At 41.2% G+C, this 18664-nt stretch overlaps 1 protein-coding gene across 4 annotated transcripts in view; it reads right to left on the bottom strand.

Annotated features, from left to right (window-relative positions):
* ANKRD17 (ankyrin repeat domain 17) overlaps positions 1 to 18664 on the bottom strand; it is a 584488-nt gene that overhangs the window by 267657 nt on the left and 298167 nt on the right. For all 4 annotated transcript variants that reach the window (XM_053703322.1, XM_053703325.1, XM_053703327.1 and 1 more), the window contains one exon: positions 5949 to 6091. In XM_053703322.1, the coding sequence (XP_053559297.1) occupies positions 5949 to 6091 (143 nt within the window). The remainder of the gene's footprint in view (positions 1 to 5948; positions 6092 to 18664) is intronic.

Genomic DNA, 18664 nt, shown 5'->3' with positions numbered 1-18664 from the left:
AGAAAGAAAAAGAAAGAAAGAGAAAGAAAGAAAGAAAGAAAGAGAGAAAGAAAGAAAGAAAGAGAAAGAAAGAAAGAAAGAAAGAGAGAAAGAAAGAGAGAAAGAAAGAAAGAAAGAGAGAAAGAAAGAAAGAAAGAAAGAAAGAGAGAAAGAAAGAAAGAAAGAAAGAAAGAAAGAAAGAAAGAAAGAAAGAAAGAAAGAAAGAGCGAGAAAGAGGGCCCTCTGACCCCTACGCTTACTAGAGAAAACAACGAACAGGGCAGAAGTTTGGCGAAAAACTTTAGTTGCTTGAAGGTAAAATTTTAGAGCATGTGCAACATCCAAGTTATGCAAAAAGACGTTCCTTCTGGGAATGATTGGGACAAAAAGGAGGAACAACAAATTCCTGATTAATATTGTGATCCGACACAATCTTAGGGAGAAACCCCAGCTTAGTACGGAGGACCGCCTTATCAGCATGACAAATAGGGTAAGGGGCATCACACTGCAGAGCCGAAATTTCGGAAACTGTGAGCAGAAGAAATAGCAATAAGAAACAAAACCTTCCAAGATAGTAATATAATATCAAACTGAGCCTGCTGCAAAACCTTAACAACAAGATTAAGGCTCCAAGGAGGAGCAACAGGTTTAAACACAGGCCTGATTCTGACCAATGCCTGAACAAAAGATTTAACATCTGGCAGATCTGCCAGACTTATTGTGCAAAAGAATAGATGGTGCAGAGATCTGACCGACAAAACATTCTCCAGGCCCTCCTGAAGAAAAGCCTAAATTCGAGGAACCCGTACTCTGTACTAAGAGAAACCCTTTGAATCACACTAATAAAAGGTATTTACGCAATACCTTATGGTAAAATCTGCGAGTGACAGGCTTGCAAGCTTAAAGCATGGTATCTATGACCTTCTCAGAGAAGCCACAGTCTAGGCCAAAACTAGGCGTTCAGTCTCCAAGCAGTCAGCTTCAGAGAATCTAGATTTGGATGAAGGCAGGGACCCTGAATTAGAAGGTCCTTCCTCAGAGGCAACCTCCAAGAGGGAAGAGAGGACATCTTCACCAGATTCTGCAAGGCCATGCAGGAGCTATTAGAATCAGAGACGCTCTTTCCTTCTTGATATGAGTAATTTCTTGTGAAAGAAGAGCAAACGGAGGAAACAGGTATGCTAGATTGAAGTTCCAAGGAACCACCAGAGCGTCTATCAGAACGGCTTGAGGATCACTTGACCTTTAACCGTACTTTGGAAGCTTGGCGTTTTGATGAGACGCCATCAGATCCAACTCCGTAACCCCCCATCTAAGGGTTATCATTGCCTGCTCAGAAAATCAGCTTCCTAGTTGTCCACCCCTGGGATGTGGATGGCAGAGAGATAGCAATTGTGAGACTCCGCCCACTGGAAAATTCTGAGTCACCTCCTTCATTGATAAGGAGCTCCGAGTTCCTCCCTGGTGGTTGACGTAAGCCACCGAGTTGATGTTGTCCGACTGGAATCTTAAAAAAACGGACCAAGGTTAGTTGAGGCCAAGCTGTCAAGGCATTGAAAATTGCTTTCAACTCTAAGCTGTTTATAGGAAGAGAATACTCCTGAGTCCACAGGCCCTGGGCTTTTAAGGAGCCCCAAACTGCTCCCCAGACTAGAATCCGTTGTCACAGTCACCCAGGAAGGTCTTTAGGAAACATGTGCCCCTGAGACAGATGGTCCTGTGAACTCAAGAGGGTGTCTCTTGTTAAGGGATCCAGATCTATCTTCTACAAGAAATTTGAGTGATTTCCGTTCCATTGACTGAGCATGCATAACTGCAGAGGTCTCAGATGGAATTGAGCAAAAGGAATGATGTCCATGGAGGCAACAATCAGACTAATCACCACCATGCATTGAGCCACTGATGGGCGAATAGCAGACTGGAGAGAAATGCACAAAGCAAGAAGTTTGGATTTTCTGACGTCTGTCAGAAAAATCTTCATGGACAGGGAATCTATAATTGTTCCTAAGAAACACACCCTTGTATCTGGTACAAGGTAACTCTTTTTCATATTCACTTTCCACCCGTGGGAATGTAGAATAGAGAACAACATCTCTGTAGGAGATCTTGCTAGATTACAAGATGATGCTTGAACCAAGATGTCGTCAAGGTAAGGCGCCACAGCAATTCCCTGAGACCTGACCATTGCCAGAAGAGGCCCCCAGAACCTTTGTGAAAATTCTGGGAGCTGTAGCAAGGCCAAAAGGAAGAGCAACTAACTGGAAATGTTTGTCCAGAAAAGCAAACCTCTGATACTGGTAATGATCCCTGTGAATGGGAACATCAAGATACGCATCCTTCAGATCCATGGTTGTCATGAACTGACCCTCTTGGACTAAAGGAAGAATGAAACGGATGGTCTCCATTTTGAAGGGCAGAACCTTGAGGAATTGGTTGAGACACTTTAGGTCCAGGATGGGACGAAAAATGCCCTCCTTTTACGGAACTATAAACAGATTTTAATAGAATCCTAGGCCCTGTTTCTCTAGGGGAACAGGAACAATCACTCCCAGGCAAAAGATCCTTTACGCAGTTTAAGAAGGTCTTTCTCTATCTGGTCTGCAGATAACCTTGACAGGTGGAATCTGCCCCTGGGAGGAAAGGATTTGAATCCTATTCTGTAACTATGCGACACTATGCCTACGGCCCAAAGATCCGGGACGTCGCGTAGCCAAGCCGGCCGGAAAAAAAAAAAAGAGCCTGCCCCCCACTTGATCCAATACAGGATCGGGGACGGTCCTTTCATGCTGATTTTGAATCAGCAGAAGGCTTCTTGGCTTGTTTTCCTTTATTCCAAGGCTGATTGGACCTCCAAGACGACTTGGAATGTTCCGGCTTGGAAGAGGAAGACTTTTGTCCTTTAAATTTACGAAAAGGAACAAAAGTTTGAATTCTGTGGACCCTTAGGTCTTTTCTTTTTATCCTGAGGTAGGAAAGAGCCCTTTCCACCTGTAATTTCGGAAATTATTTCAGCCAGACCTGGACCAAACAAGGTATAACCCTTATAAGTCAAAGAAAAAAGCTTGGACTTGGATGTGACATCTGCAGACCAAGATTTTAACCGCAGAGCTCAACAAGCTAAACCAGTGAAACCAAAAATCTTAGCTCCTAGTTTAAGAACTTGCATGTTGGCATCACAAATAAAGGTATTGGCCAGCTTGATAGCCTTGATCCTGTCTTGGATCTCCTCTACTGTAATCCCTGATGAACGTACATCTTTAAAAAAGCCTCAAGCTTCTTATCCATGGGATTATTTAAAGAACAACTATCTTCAATAGGAATAGTAGTTCTCTTGACAAGAGTAGAGATAGCTCCCTTTACCTTGGGCACTGTGCGCCACGAGTCACGTATAGAATCAGCAACAGAAAACATCTTTTTAAAAACAGAAGACGGGGAAAAAGAAATCCCTGGCTAATCCCATTCCTAAGCTATGATATCTGCCATACGTTCTGGAACAGGAAGGAACATCATATACCCTGTTAAGTTTACTAGCGTAGCCACTTGAGCGCACATAAAAAAAAATAAAAAAAAATACAAAGAGCTCAAAATAAAAGCGCTACAAAAAACAAACAAGTCCCCTGAGATTCCTATATATCTTACTGATATGTCACATAAAAAAAAACTCAAACAAGTATCTGAATTCCTCAAAAAAACCTGTTTATTAGCCAGATTCAGCCTGAATAAATGAAGGGTAAAAATATTAACCCCTTCTAGTGAATTAAAAACACATCTTAAGCGCCTGCATAAAATAAACTCCCCAGAAATAAATTCCTGAAGGACAGGAATTAGTAGTGTCCCATTCAAAGATCCACTGAGGATTAACCTCTGAAGTGCTGCCCTCAAAACCTAGAAGGCAAGAGCACTTACCTGTGGATCCAGCTGTAGGACAGAAAACAGCTTCTTAGGTGTGACTGATTCATCAATATCTATCAGGAACCTGTTAGAAGAAAAAAAAAACCAGAGTAACCAACCCTGGTTTTCTATCAAAGGAGTAGCATACACTTCGCTGCCTTCAAACTGCTAAAAGTCACCATTACTCTTACTAAAGAGATTGATATGGACACAGCATAGCCCCAATACTTGCTTGCAGGAAAAAGAATTCATATAAAGGGTTTAAATCTTCAGACACCTTCTTTGCCATCCTCCCATGATCAAGGCAAAGAGAATCACTGGGGGTTATGTGTAAGGGAAGTGACACTTAACAGCTCTGCTGGGCTGCTCTTTGCCTCCTCCTGCTGGCCAGGAGTGAATATTCCCACTAGTAATTGGAATGATTTGTGGACTCTCCATGCCATAGGAAAGAAAGGACCTCAATTAAATCCATTGACCTTGCACCAACTTTAATCTTTGGATGAAAAAAAAATATGTATGCTTACCTGATAAATTAAAGGGACAGTCTACACCAGAATTTTTATAGTTTTAAAAGGTAGATAATCCCTTTATTACCTATTCCCCAGTTTTGCATAACCAACACAGTTATATTAATATACTTTTAACCTCTGTGATTATCTTGTATCTAAGCCTCTGCAAGCTGCCCCTTTATTTCAGTTCTTTTGACAGACTTGCAGTTTAGCCAATCAGTGCCTGCTCCCAGATAACTTCACATGCACAGTGTTATCTATATGAAACACATGAACTAACACCCTCTAGTGGTAAAAAAACTGTTAAAATGCATTTTGAAAAGAGGTGGCCTTCAAGGTCTAAGAAATTAGCATATGAACCTCCTAGGTTAAGCTTTCAACTAAGAATACCAAGAGAACAAAGCAAAATTGGTGATAAAAGTAAATTGGAAAATTGTTTAAAATTACATGCCCTATCTGAATCATGAAAGTTTATTTTGGCCTAGACTGTCCATTTAATTTTATTCATGATGGTGAGAGTACAAGAGCCATCATGCTTGGGATTAAACTTCAGTCCACTAGGAGGAAGCAAAACACCCAATATAATAGAGCTTTTAATACCTACCACTTTTCCATAATGCCTTAGCGATACATATGGCCAAAAGAAAGGGGAAATTTAGAAAAGTCGAAAAGATAAGGTAGGATAAGTGAAGTGCAAATTGGCACTGCTACCAATAGAACAGAAAAAAGGTCTGTTAGGCTCTCACCATCTTAAAATAAATTAATTTATCAGGTAAGAATAACTTTTTTTTTTTTCATAAGATGGTGAAAGTACATGACAAAATAATCTAAGCGTAATCACAGGATAAGGCAGAAAGTTCAGACACTCTTATGGCAGAGGAAATGGCCAAGAGAGATAGAACCTTCCAAGATAGCTGAATATCAAGACCAAGCATAAATGTAAAAGCTTGTAGCTGAAATACTCTCAAAACCAGATTTAGGTTCCATGGAGAAGTTGGTCTGATAAACCTACTGATCCTCACCTCACTCCTTACTGGAGGCAAAATTAAACACTACGGGATTATGGGAAAGTGGGAGTGATTAAAAGCTTTGTTATGATGGTTATTTTGTCTGGACTGGAGTTTAACCCTTTCCTGCCTGGGTTAAAGTGTCTACATCGGAACAACTGTTCCGATGTAGACAAATTGAAATCACACGATTGCGAGATTTTAATTATTGGATCGGGTCTGAGGGGCGTCCCTATAACAATAGGAATGCCCTCCAGACCGCGATCAAATCCAGGAAGCGCAGTAGGCTTCAGGACAGCCGTTGGCTATGACGTTCTATTCAGTCATAACAGCTCTAAAGCCCAGTGTAATTATGACGGAATAGAACTGCATAACGGCGTTAAAAGGTTAATAACACATGTGATGGCTCGTGGACTCTCACCATTTTATTAAACAAAAATGTAAGTGATCAATTTGATGTTTATTATAAATGGCCTCAAAATAGTGTCAAACTGGATTTTTTCTTAAATATATATGGTTAAAACTAGTTACTAAGTAAATAGAAAAGCAATGCCTGGCTCACCTGGAATTGATCTCTGCTCCTGCATTTAGCAATATTTTAATAATATTGACATAGCCCCCAGATGCAGCTAAGCTTAGAGGAGTGTAATCTGAAACATTTCTATGTTCTTTATTTGCTCCTCTGGCCAACAGCAACTCCACAACCTGAAAAATTATACAGCAAAGAAAAAAGAAAAAAAGAAATCATGACAACATAATTTCATCCGTTAAATGTACTAAACACTTTTACATATTCCATTCAATTCCATTAACAGACATGTCTTACAAAGTTACAAATTTATTCACAAGTGAGAAAGCTTTTATAGTAATGCTGCTACCTGCTAATAACAAAAAAAAAAAAAAAAAAAAGATTGTCAAATTGTTTTTAAATCTAGAACCCAAAACTTTTTCTGTTTATTTATGTTTTTTATGTATGTTTGAATGTGATTTAAACCATTGATTACCAGAAGCACAAAGCAATATCATATTCCACTGTTTTCCAAAATGGCACAAGTTGCAGACTACCTTATTAGGGATATGGTGTTGTGGGCTCAGTGCTATGAATAGGGCCCTAATGGTAGGCAAAAGGGATTAGCTAGGTTGACGACTCAGGCCCAACTATTGAGGTGCCATAGTGCCCTGGATTTTTTAAACCCCACTGCAATTTATTATATTTAAGGAACACTAATCATCAACAAAATAATATTACAAATTATGCAATCATGAGCTAGCTCTATAAAAAAAAAAAATGATGCTTACCTAATAAATTCATATCTTTCATGGAGGTGAGAGTCCACGATCCATTACTCTTCCTTACCACTAGGAGGAGGCAAATTTTCAAGCTCTATAAAACCCCTACCACCTCACAGTTACCTCAGTCCAAAAAAACATAATTTATGCTTACCTGATAAATTCCTTTCTTCTGTAGTGTGATCAGTCCACGGGTCATCATTACTTCTGGGATATTACTCCTCCCCAACAGGAAGTGCAAGAGGATTCACCCAGCAGAGCTGCATATAGCTCCTCCCCTCTACGTCACTCCCAGTCATTCGACCAAGGACCAACGAGAAAGGAAAAGCCAAGGGTGAAGTGGTGACTGGAGTATAAATTAAAAAATATTTACCTGCCTTAAAAACAGGGCGGGCCGTGGACTGATCACACTACAGAAGAAAGGAATTTATCAGGTAAGCATAAATTATGTTTTCTTCTGTTAAGTGTGATCAGTCCACGGGTCATCATTACTTCTGGGATACCAATACCAAAGCAAAAGTACACGGATGACGGGAGGGATAGGCAGGCTCTTTATACAGAAGGAACCACTGCCTGAAGAACCTTTCTCCCAAAAATAGCCTCCGATGAAGCAAAAGTGTCAAATTTGTAAAATTTGGAAAAAGTATGAAGCGAAGACCAAGTTGCAGCCTTGCAAATCTGTTCAACAGAGGCCTCATTCTTGAAGGCCCAAGTGGAAGCCACAGCTCTAGTAGAATGAGCTGTAATTCTTTCAGGAGGCTGCTGTCCAGCAGTCTCATAAGCTAAACGAATTATGCTACGAAGCCAAAAAGAAAGAGAGGTAGCGGAAGCTTTTTGACCTCTCCTCTGCCCAGAGTAAATGACAAACAGAGAAGACGTTTGTCGAAATTCCTTAGTTGCCTGTAAGTAAAATTTTAGAGCACGGACTACATCCAGGTTGTGCAGTAGCCGTTCCTTCTTTGAAGAAGGATTTGGGCATAAAGAAGGAACAACAATCTCTTGATTGATATTCCTGTTAGTAACTACCTTAGGTAAGAACCCAGGTTTAGTACGCAGGACTACCTTATCCGAATGAAAAATCAAATAAGGAGAATCACAATGTAAGGCTGATAATTCAGAGACTCTTCGAGCCGAGGAAATAGCCATTAAAAATAGAACTTTCCAAGATAACAACTTTATATCAACGGAATGAAGGGGTTCAAACGGAACGCCCTGTAAAACATTAAGAACAAGGTTTAAACTCCATGGTGGAGCAACAGTTTTAAACACAGGCTTAATCCTGGCCAAAGCCTGACAAAAAGCCTGGACGTCAGGAACTTCTGACAGACGTTTGTGTAACAGAATGGACAGAGCTGAGATCTGTCCCTTTAATGAACTAGCAGATAAACCCTTTTCTAAACCTTCTTGTAGAAAAGACAATATCCTAGGAATCCTAACCTTACTCCAAGAGTAACCTTTGGATTCACACCAATATAGGTATTTACGCCATATCTTATGGTAAATCTTTCTGGTAACAGGTTTCCTAGCCTGTATTAAGGTATCAATAACTGACTCAGAAAACCCACGTCTTGATAAAATCAAGCGTTCAATTTCCAAGCAGTCAGCTTCAGAGAAGTTAGATTTTGATGTTTGAAGGGACCCTGTATCAGAAGGTCCTGTTTCAGAGGTAGAGACCAAGGTGGACAGGATGACATGTCCACCAGGTCTGCATACCAAGTCCTGCGTGGCCACGCAGGTGCTATTAGAATCACTGATGCTCTCTCTTGTTTGATTCTGGCAATCAATCGAGGAAGCAACGGGAAGGGTGGAAACACGTAAGCCATCCTGAAGTCCCAAGGTGCTGTCAGAGCATCTATCAGGACTGCTCCTGGATCCCTGGATCTGGACCCGTAACGAGGAAGCTTGGCGTTCTGTCGAGACGCCATGAGATCTATCTCTGTTTTGCCCCAACGTTGAAGTATTTGGGCAAAGACCTCCGGATGAAGTTCCCACTCCCCCGGATGAAAAGTCTGACGACTTAAGAAATCCGCCTCCCAGTTCTCCACTCCCGGGATGTGGATTGCTGACAGGTGGCAAGAGTGAGACTCTGCCCAGCGAATTATCTTTGATACTTCCATCATAGCTAGGGAGCTTCTTGTCCCTCCCTGATGGTTGATGTAAGCTACAGTCGTGATGTTGTCCGACTGAAACCTGATGAACCCCCGAGTTGTCAACTGGGGCCAAGCCAGGAGGGCATTGAGAACTGCTCTCAATTCCAGAATGTTTATTGGCAGGAGACTCTCCTCCTGACTCCATTGTCCCTGAGCCTTCAGAGAATTCCAGACGGCACCCCAACCTAGAAGGCTGGCTTCTGTTGTTACAATTGTCCAGTCTGGTCTGCTGAATGGCATCCCCCTGGACAGCTGTGGCCGAGAAAGCCACCATAGAAGAGAATTTCTGGTCTCTTGATCCAGATTCAGAGAAGGGGATAAGTCTGAGTAATCCCCATTCCACTGACTTAGCATGCACAGTTGCAGTGGTCTGAGGTGTAAGCGTGCAAAGGGTACTATGTCCATTGCCGCTACCATTAAGCCGATTACCTCCATGCATTGAGCCACTGACGGGTGTTGAATGGAATGAAGGGTGCGGCAAGCACTTTGAAGTCTTGTTAGCCTGTCCTCTGTCAGGTAAATCTTCATTTCTACAGAATCTATAAGAGTCCCCAGGAAGGGAACTCTTGTGAGTGGAACGAGTGAACTTTTCTTTTCGTTCACCTTCCATCCATGTGACCTTAGAAATGCCAGCACTAACTCTGTATGAGACTTGGCAGTTTGAAAGCTTGAAGCTTGTATCAGAATGTCGTCTAGGTATGGAGCTACCGAGATTCCCCGCGGTCTTAGTACCGCCAGAAGAGCACCCAGAACCTTTGTGAAGATTCTTGGAGCTGTAGCCAATCCGAATGGAAGAGCCACAAACTGGTAATGCCTGTCTAGGAAGGCAAACCTTAGGTACCGATAATGATCTTTGTGAATCGGTATGTGAAGGTAAGCATCTTTTAAATCTACAGTGGTCATGTACTGACCTTCTTGGATCATAGGTAAAATTGTCCGAATAGTCTCCATCTTGAACGATGGAACTCTTAGGAATTTGTTTAGGATCTTTAAGTCCAGGATTGGTCTGAAAGTTCCCTCTTTTTTGGGAACCACAAACAGATTTGAGTAAAACCCCTGTCCCTGTTCTGATCGTGGAACTGGATGGATTACTCCCATTAACAAGAGCTCTTGTACGCAGCGTAGAAACGCCTCTTTCTTTGTCTGGATTGTTGACAATCTTGACAGATGAAATCTCTCTCTTGGAGGAGAGTATTTGAAGTCCAGAAGGTATCCCTGAGATATTATCTCTAGCGCCCAGGGATCCTGAACATCTCTTGCCCAAGCCTGGGCGAAGAGAGAAAGTCTGCCCCCCACTAGATCCGATCCCGGATCGGGGGCCCTCAATTCATGCTGTTTTAGGGGCAGCAGCAGGTTTCCTAGTCTGCTTGCCCTTGTTCCAGGACTGGTTAGGTTTCCAGCCTTGTCTGTAGCGAGCAACAGCTCCTTCCTGTTTTGGTGCAGAGGAAGTTGATGCTGCTCCTGCTTTGAAATTACGAAAGGAACGAAAATTAGACTGTCTAGTCTTGGCTTTGGCTTTGTCCTGAGGCAGGGCATGGCCTTTACCTCCTGTAATGTCAGCGATAATCTCTTTCAACCCGGGCCCGAATAAGGTCTGCCCTTTGAAAGGTATATTAAGCAATTTAGACTTAGAAGTAACATCAGCTGACCAGGATTTTAGCCACAGCGCCCTGCGTGCCTGAATGGCGAATCCTGAATTCTTCGCCGTAAGTTTAGTAAGATGTACTACGGCCTCCGAAATGAATGAATTAGCTAGTTTAAGGACTCTAAGCCTGTCCGTAATGTCGTCCAGGGTAGCTGAACCAATGTTCTCTTCCAGAGACTCAATCCAGAATGCCGCTGCAGCCGTGATCGGCGCAATGCATGCAAGGGGTTGCAATATAAAACCTTGTTGAACAAACATTTTCTTAAGGTAACCCTCTAACTTTTTATCCATTGGATCTGAAAAAGCACAGCTATCCTCCACCGGGATAGTGGTACGCTTAGCTAAGGTAGAAACTGCTCCCTCCACCTTAGGGACCGTTTGCCATAAGTCCCTTGTGGTGGCGTCTATTGGAAACATTTTTCTAAATATCGGAGGGGGTGAGAACGGCACACCGGGTCTATCCCACTCCTTAGTAACAATTTCAGTAAGTCTCTTAGGTATAGGAAAAACCTCAGTACTCGTCGGTACCGCAAAATATTTATCCAACCTACACATTTTCTCTGGTATTGCAACTGTGTTACAATCATTCAGAGCCGCTAACACCTCCCCTAGTAATACACGGAGGTTTTCCAGTTTAAATTTAAAATTTGAAATATCTGAATCCAGTCTGTTTGGATCAGAACCGTCACCCACAGAATGAAGTTCTCCGTCCTCATGTTCTGCCACCTGTGACGCAGTGTCTGACATGGCCCTAATATTATCAGCGCACTCTGTTCTCACCCCAGAGTGATCACGCTTACCTCTTAGTTTAGCCAAAACCTCAGTCATAACAGTAGCCATATCCTGTAATGTGATTTGTAATGGCCGCCCAGATGTACTCGGCACTACAATATCACGCACCTCCCTCTGAGCGGGAGATGTAGGTACTGACACGTAAGGCAAGTTAGTCGGCATAACTCTCCCCTCGTTGTTTGGTGAAATTTGTTCAATTTGTACAGATTGATTTTTATTTAAAGTAGCATCAATACAGTTAGTACATAAATTTCTATTGGGCTCCACTTTGGCATTGCAACAAATGACACAGGTATCATCCTCTGAATCAGACATGTTTAACACACTAGCAAATAAACTTGCAACTTGGAAATACAATTCAATTAGAATAATATTAAAACGTACTGTGCCTTTTAGAAGCACAGAAGATCTATGACAGTTGAAAATTAATAAATTGAAACAGTTATAGCCTCAATCCTTGTAAACAACACAACTTTAGCAAAGGTTTAATCCCATTAGCAAAGATAACAAATTCTGAAAGCAGGAAACAAATTACAGAATAAACGTTTTTTATCTCAGTCAAACTATAATTCTCACAGCTCTGCTGAGAGAAATTACCTCCCTCAAAATAAGTTTTGAAGACCCCTGAGCTCTGTAGAGATGAACCGGATCATGCAGGGAATACAATGAGTTGCTGACTGAAATATTTGATGCATAGTAAAAGCGCCAAAAAACGGCCCCTCCCCCTCACACACAGCAGTGAGGGAGAACAGAAACTGTCAGAAAACAGATTAAGCAACTGCCAAGTGGAAAAATAGTGCCCAAACATTTATTCACTCAGTACCTCAGCAAATGAAAACGATTTTACATTCCAGCAAAAATGTTAAACATAATCTCTAGTTATTAAACAGCTTTATGTATTTCTTACAGTGTAATTCTAGTGAAGTACCATTCCCCAGAATACTGAAGTGTAAAGTATACATACATGACATTATATCGGTATGGCAGGATTTTCTCATCAATTCCATTGTCAGAAAATAAAAACTGCTACATACCTCTATGCAGATTCATCTGCCCGCTGTCCCCTGATCTGAAGTTTACCTCTCCTCAGATGGCCGAGAAACAGCAATATGATCTTAACTACTCCGGCTAAAATCATAACAAAAACTCTGGTAGATTCTTCTTCAAACTCTGCCAGAGAGATAATAACACACTCCGGTGCTATTTTAAAATAACAAACTTTTGATTGAAGATATAAAACTAAGTATAATCACCATAGTCCTCTCACACATCCTATCTAGTCGTTGGGTGCAAGAGAATGACTGGGAGTGACGTAGAGGGGAGGAGCTATATGCAGCTCTGCTGGGTGAATCCTCTTGCACTTCCTGTTGGGGAGGAGTAATATCCCAGAAGTAATGATGACCCGTGGACTGATCACACTTAACAGAAGAAATAGTCAAGCAACATGGAGGTAGGAAAAAGGAATAAGAACCATAAAAGGAATATGGAAAAAAGATGCGCTCAAGAGAAAAAACAAACACCAACAAAACACAGGGTGGGGTCTTGTGTACTTTCACTATCACGAAAAAAGGCTAACCTGCCTTAAAGTAAGCCTTGTGAATAAAAAGTTTCCACCAAGATGCCAAATAAACTTTCTGACCTCTTCTAGTACCAGAAAAATTAAATTAGAAGTCTGTCTGAAATCCATAGTAGCATCAATATAATATTTCAATGCTCTAACAATATCCAAATTATGCAAAGATCTCTCTGAAGCATTCTTGGGATTAGGACACAAAGGAGCATTAAAAGACCACTCAATGCAGTAAAATTGCATAATTAACAAGTATATAATTAAAAGACAGACAATGCAATAACACCTGCTCTGAATTTCAAATAAGCAGTAGATTTTTTTTTCTGACATTTATTTTTCTCCCACTGTATCATGTGACAGATATCAGCCAGTCACGGGACTAGTATATGTATACCCTGTGAGCTTGTGCACATGCTCAATAGGACCTTGTTCCTGAGAAAGTGTAAACATGAAAAGTGTGCGCAAAATTTTATAATGGAAGTAAATTGAAGTGTTTTAAAACTGCATGCTCTATCTGAATAATAAACATTTATTTTGACTTGAGTGTCCCTTTAATCAATTGTCTGAAGAAACATTTAGGCAAAAAGTCACATTTAGTCCTTAAAACTGCATTATCCAGATGAAAAATAGGAGCATCACAGAAAAGAGCAGACAAATCTGAAACTCTTCTAGCAGAAGAGATAGCCAAAAGGAATACAACTTTCCAAAAAAGCAGGTTAATATCAACCTTATGCATAGGTTCAAAAGGAGGAGCCTGCAAAGCCCTTAAAGGGACATAAAACAAGTTGAGATAGAGACAAAATATAATATGTATTTTAATTACTTTACCTGCAAATGTATACTGCAGTGCCTTACCATTAACCCTTTCTATTAAGTTTCCGAATTGTACAGCTTTAACTCCCCCCCCCCCCCACTCAAATCCTTCTATGGCTGTATCTATACCCACCTTTGGATTTGGTAGAATGCAAGACTAACACTCATTATCTGCTGGAGCATGACTAGAAGCTGCTGTAAACTCAGTTGAAATACAATGCATGGGTTTTTTGATGGAAAACACTGATAAGGAGGGTGGATCAGACTACTCCAGATAGCATGGCTATGTAAAGTATTTTGCTTATTTTTGAAAATTTTAAAATACTTGCCAGCAATTTGTAAACAATTTTTTTATGCAAACTATTTTTTTTTACTTAATTAGCCCTTTTAGGATATGCACAGATCTCAACATGTTTTCTGGCACTTTAACACAAAGTTAAGGCTCCATGGAGGAGAAATTGGCTTACATGTTTAATACAGACCAAAGCCTGAACAAAACCATGAATATCAGGAAGATTAGCAATCGCCCGACAAAAACAATACTGAAAGAGCAGAAATCTGACCCTTCAGAGAACTGGCAGATAAGCCCTTATCCAAACCATCCTGTAAGAACAGCAAAATCCTAGGAATTCTAAAAGAATGCCAGGAAACCCCATCATCTATACACCAAGAAATAAAGGTCTTCCGAACCTTATGATACATCTTCCAAGTTACAGGCTTATGAGCCTGAATTAAGGTTTCAAACACAGAATCAGAGAAATCTCTATGCCTAAGAACTAACCATTCAATTGTTATGCCATCAAGTTCAGACCTTGAGACAGAAAGTCTGACCGTAAAGAAGGAGGCCAAGGAAGACTCCTGAACCAAATCCACATGCGGCCAAGCTGAGGCAATCAGGATTACTGATGATTTCTCTAGACTTATTTTGGAAATGATCCTGGGAAGAAGTAACAGAGGAGGAAACAAATAAGCAAGCTTAAATGACCAAGGAGCTACTCGAGCATCAAAAAACTCTGCATGAGGATCCCTGGACCTCACAAAGTACCTGGGAAGTTTGTTGTTCAAATGAGAAGCCATCAGATCTATCTCTGGGAGACCTACAACCTGATTGAACACATCCTGGTGACCATTCCCCTGGATTTAGAGATTGCTTCCTAGTTGCTCACTCCTGGAATGTGTATCACAGAAATTAGACAGGAACTGATGTCTGCCCGGGGAGAATTATGCTATTTCCCACATGGCAAGGGGACTCAGTTGCCCCTGCTGTGACACTGCCTGTTTGTAAACGGAGATGAGACTCCTTTTTTGAACTGAGGTAAGCCTGAAGAGCCCTGACAATAGCACAGAGTTCAAGAACATTTATTGGTTACCTCGGCTCCTGAGGATCCCAAACTCCCTGTGCTCTCAGAGAACCCCCAAACAGAGCACCAACCTGAAAGACTTGCATCTGTAGTGATCACAGACCAAATAGGACAAGCATAAGAAGCCCCTGAATAATGAAATGATGATCCAGCCACCAAGTCAGAGACTGATTCGTACCAGTATCCAGAATAATCCTTTGAGAATGATCTTTGTACCACTGACTAAGCATACAAAGCTGAAGACGTCTCATATGAAATCGAGAAAAAGGAATAGAATCTGACGCTGCAATCATGAGCATCAAAACTTTCATACAAAGAGCAACAGAGGGAAAGGAGAGAAACTGAAGGTCCAGACAAGCTGACATTTTTTTAAACTTATCTTCTCTGTTAGAGAAAGACTCATGGAGACAATCTATCTGAAAACCAAAAAAAAAAAATACCCTTGTCTGAGGAACCAAAGAATTCTTTGGTAAACTGATCATTCAACCATGTTGTTGAAGAAACAACAGACTGTTGGTGTGAAATTCTGCTAAAGGAAAAGATGGAGCTTGAACCAAGATGTTGTACTGGTACGCAAACACTGCAAAACCCTGAGATCTGATCACATACAATAGGGCACCCAGAACCTTTGCAAAAATTCTTGGAGCTGTAGTCAGACCAAATGGTAGAGCAACATACTGAAAATGCCTGTCTAGAAAGGCAAACCTCAGAAGCTGGTCATGTTCACTGTAAATTGGAACATGAAGATAAACATCCTTTAAATATATTGTGGACATAAACCTACCTTGCTGAACAAAAAGGTAAAATAGTCCAAATAGTTTACATTTTGAAAGAAGGAATTTCTTACAGGCTTGTTCAGAATTTTCAGATCCAGGACTGGTCTGAAACTTCCTTCCTTCATTGGAACAATGAAGAGATTTGAATAAAATTCCATTCTCTATTCCTGCAAATGAACTGCCACAATCACTACAATAGTTTACAGATCTGAAAAAAACTGAAAAAAGGCTTAAGCCTTTAAGGTATTCCTTGGAACATTGGACAGAAAAACCTTCCTCTGGGAGGCCTTGTTCTGAATCCTATTCGATAACCTGGGAAACTATATTTGGTTCCAGTCTGGAAAAGACTGGAACCAAGTCTCCTGAAAAAGGCATAACCTACCAGAGCCTCTGCACCGGGGGACGTACCATCCTGCAGTCTTGGAAGTAGAGAAAGGTTTCTTAGCCTGCTTTGACTTCTTCCAGTTAGCACTAGGCCTCCAGACTCAGCCAGAAGTGTATTTCTTCTAAGCAGAGGAGACAACTTTTTGTTCCTTATTCTGATGAAATGAACAAAAACGATTTGCAGCTTCAGACTTTCTGCTTTACCTCCAGTAACCGATATAATAGGATCTAAATCAGAACCAAACAATTTATTTCCCTGAAACGAAAGATAAAAGTCTGTATTTAGACACCATGTCAGAAGACCAACATTAAAAGCCATAACGCTCTTCTGACAAGCACTGCCAAGGACATGCTTTTGACATTTTTTTCATTATATCAAATACAGTATTACAAATTAAAGAATTGGCATTTTTAAGTAAACCTAAAAGATCTTAACAAGCAGAGTCATTAAAACACTGTTCTAGAACGAATCCGCTGGATGTGGCCGCAGCCACATCAGCAATAGCATAAGCAAATACCCTGCTTGTTAAAAGGCCCTTCTAACAAACTATCAGGCTACTACAGCTGGCTCAAAATGTTCGGGTTACGAAAGCCGTACACAGTCTCCGTCTCTAAGAAGGAACAATCCCAAAAGTGAAGATAGGGCACAAAGCAACCACAATACCCTAGTACCAGAGCCAGCCCCCCTGACATCCCACACGCAAGGAGGGAAGTAAGAATCCTCAAACAAGAAGATAAGGACCCAAAGGGTCTCCATGGTAACTGTATATTTCCAAATCCTCAACAAAAAGGACAAAGCCAAGGAGACCACTTCCCCAGCCGTAGGCAAGGTGAGGAGACCAAAGAGAATGGTAAAACATTACCACTGAGTAATAACCCAACGGTCATTACTACCAGCTCAGTCGAGACAATCTCGAGCCTTAAATGCAAAAGTTGCCACTGGCGACAACCGAAGATCTACCTGAAAGGCAGCAAACTAACCTTCAGGCAAATACCAAATCTCCCATGAGAGTGAGAAACCAACTCCCCGAAGGGACAAGCAGACGTTCTAAATCCTAAAGTTTGAAACTGAACCGCCCAGGACTGAGCGCAGCGACCCAGACCCTAAAATCTCAGAAAGAAAACTTGGCTCTAAGCCAGACCCCCCAAAACCGGGGACAGGCCGTACATCCTGAGGAACCATCAAGTTGCCTCATACAGAGAAGGGCACTCTAGATAGCGCCTAGCACACCCCAATGTCCTTGAATATTGGACACTAGCAAGAGACTCAGATCAGGATCCTAGAAAGATCTCAAGACAGGCCTCCGAGATGGCAATCCGCACTCATAGGTGGATCTGAACCCTCTGCTTGTGTAAGGATTCCGCTTCATGTTTTACCTATGCCTTTCCCATTCACCTTATGTATGGATTCCACTCCATGTTTTACCTATGCCTTTCCCATTCACCTGACTTCAGCCTTACCTGTACTTAAGGCATCAGCTGACTGCAGACAGGTGCTTAATTATTAAGTTTCTAGACTAGCTCTGAAGTCTGTCTGTTTTCCACTTGCTGTGTGTTTTCTCTGAAAACAAACCAGTCTGCTTTTCTTCCAATTTCTGAACCAGCTACTACCTTGGGATTACTTATTTTTACTGCTGGTTCATATGCTCATTTTGCCTACATAAACTTTTACAGAGGCGAGTTTTTCTTTTAAGCGTGCACGCTACAACAGAGACTTATTTCATACTGCAGTGTGTTTGCTGCCTTCTCCCTCTGAGTTGCTATCTCATTTGAGCCACTGAAGCGTTTCTCACACAGCGGACTTCAATCTCTCTTCCACTGCAACACAGTGCAACTCATCTACAAACAACCTCCCACGGACTAAGTACAAGGACATCTCAGAATTAATTCTGCTTCTATTTCACACCATCCGGTGACTGGGGGTAAGCACTGTAGTTACTTTAAGCTGTGCTGTACAAATAAACCTTGAACTTTGCTTTTCCCTGCTGCTCTACTGTCCGCAAGACTATCAGCACATGTGTATACCATTCTGTGACAAACTAACTAACAGTGTCTAAAACTGAGAGTTACACTTCACACTGAACTGTTATATCTTACTCCAGCACTAATAGCAACACTACCTGCTTTCTGGAACTCTGCTTTTCTTTATCAAGATTTATCATACTGGGAGCTAGCTGAACACTAAAGTTTGCTACTAAGAAATTGTTTTATTTTTTACATTTCTTCTGATCCAGCCTTTGTTTATGTTTATACTATTGCTGTGACATTCAACAGCATATGTGATTTACATCATTTGTTGCCAGACAAGTTTCTGATCTGCAATTCAATTACTTGAGAATAACAACTTCACTTAAAGCAGCTTGGTCTATGCTGTTCAATAGTCCATTTGCCAAAAGTGATACAAATCATTTATTTTGCATACTCTGCAGTTGTGATCCATCCTCACTCTCTACTAAATCATTACAGAATAATTAAGCCCAAAAAATATGGATCCAGC

Source organism: Bombina bombina, chromosome 2, assembly GCF_027579735.1.
Source record: "Bombina bombina isolate aBomBom1 chromosome 2, aBomBom1.pri, whole genome shotgun sequence".
In the NCBI taxonomy this organism is placed as follows: Eukaryota; Metazoa; Chordata; class Amphibia; order Anura; family Bombinatoridae; genus Bombina; species Bombina bombina.
This window is presented reverse-complemented; position numbering and strand designations above follow the sequence as displayed.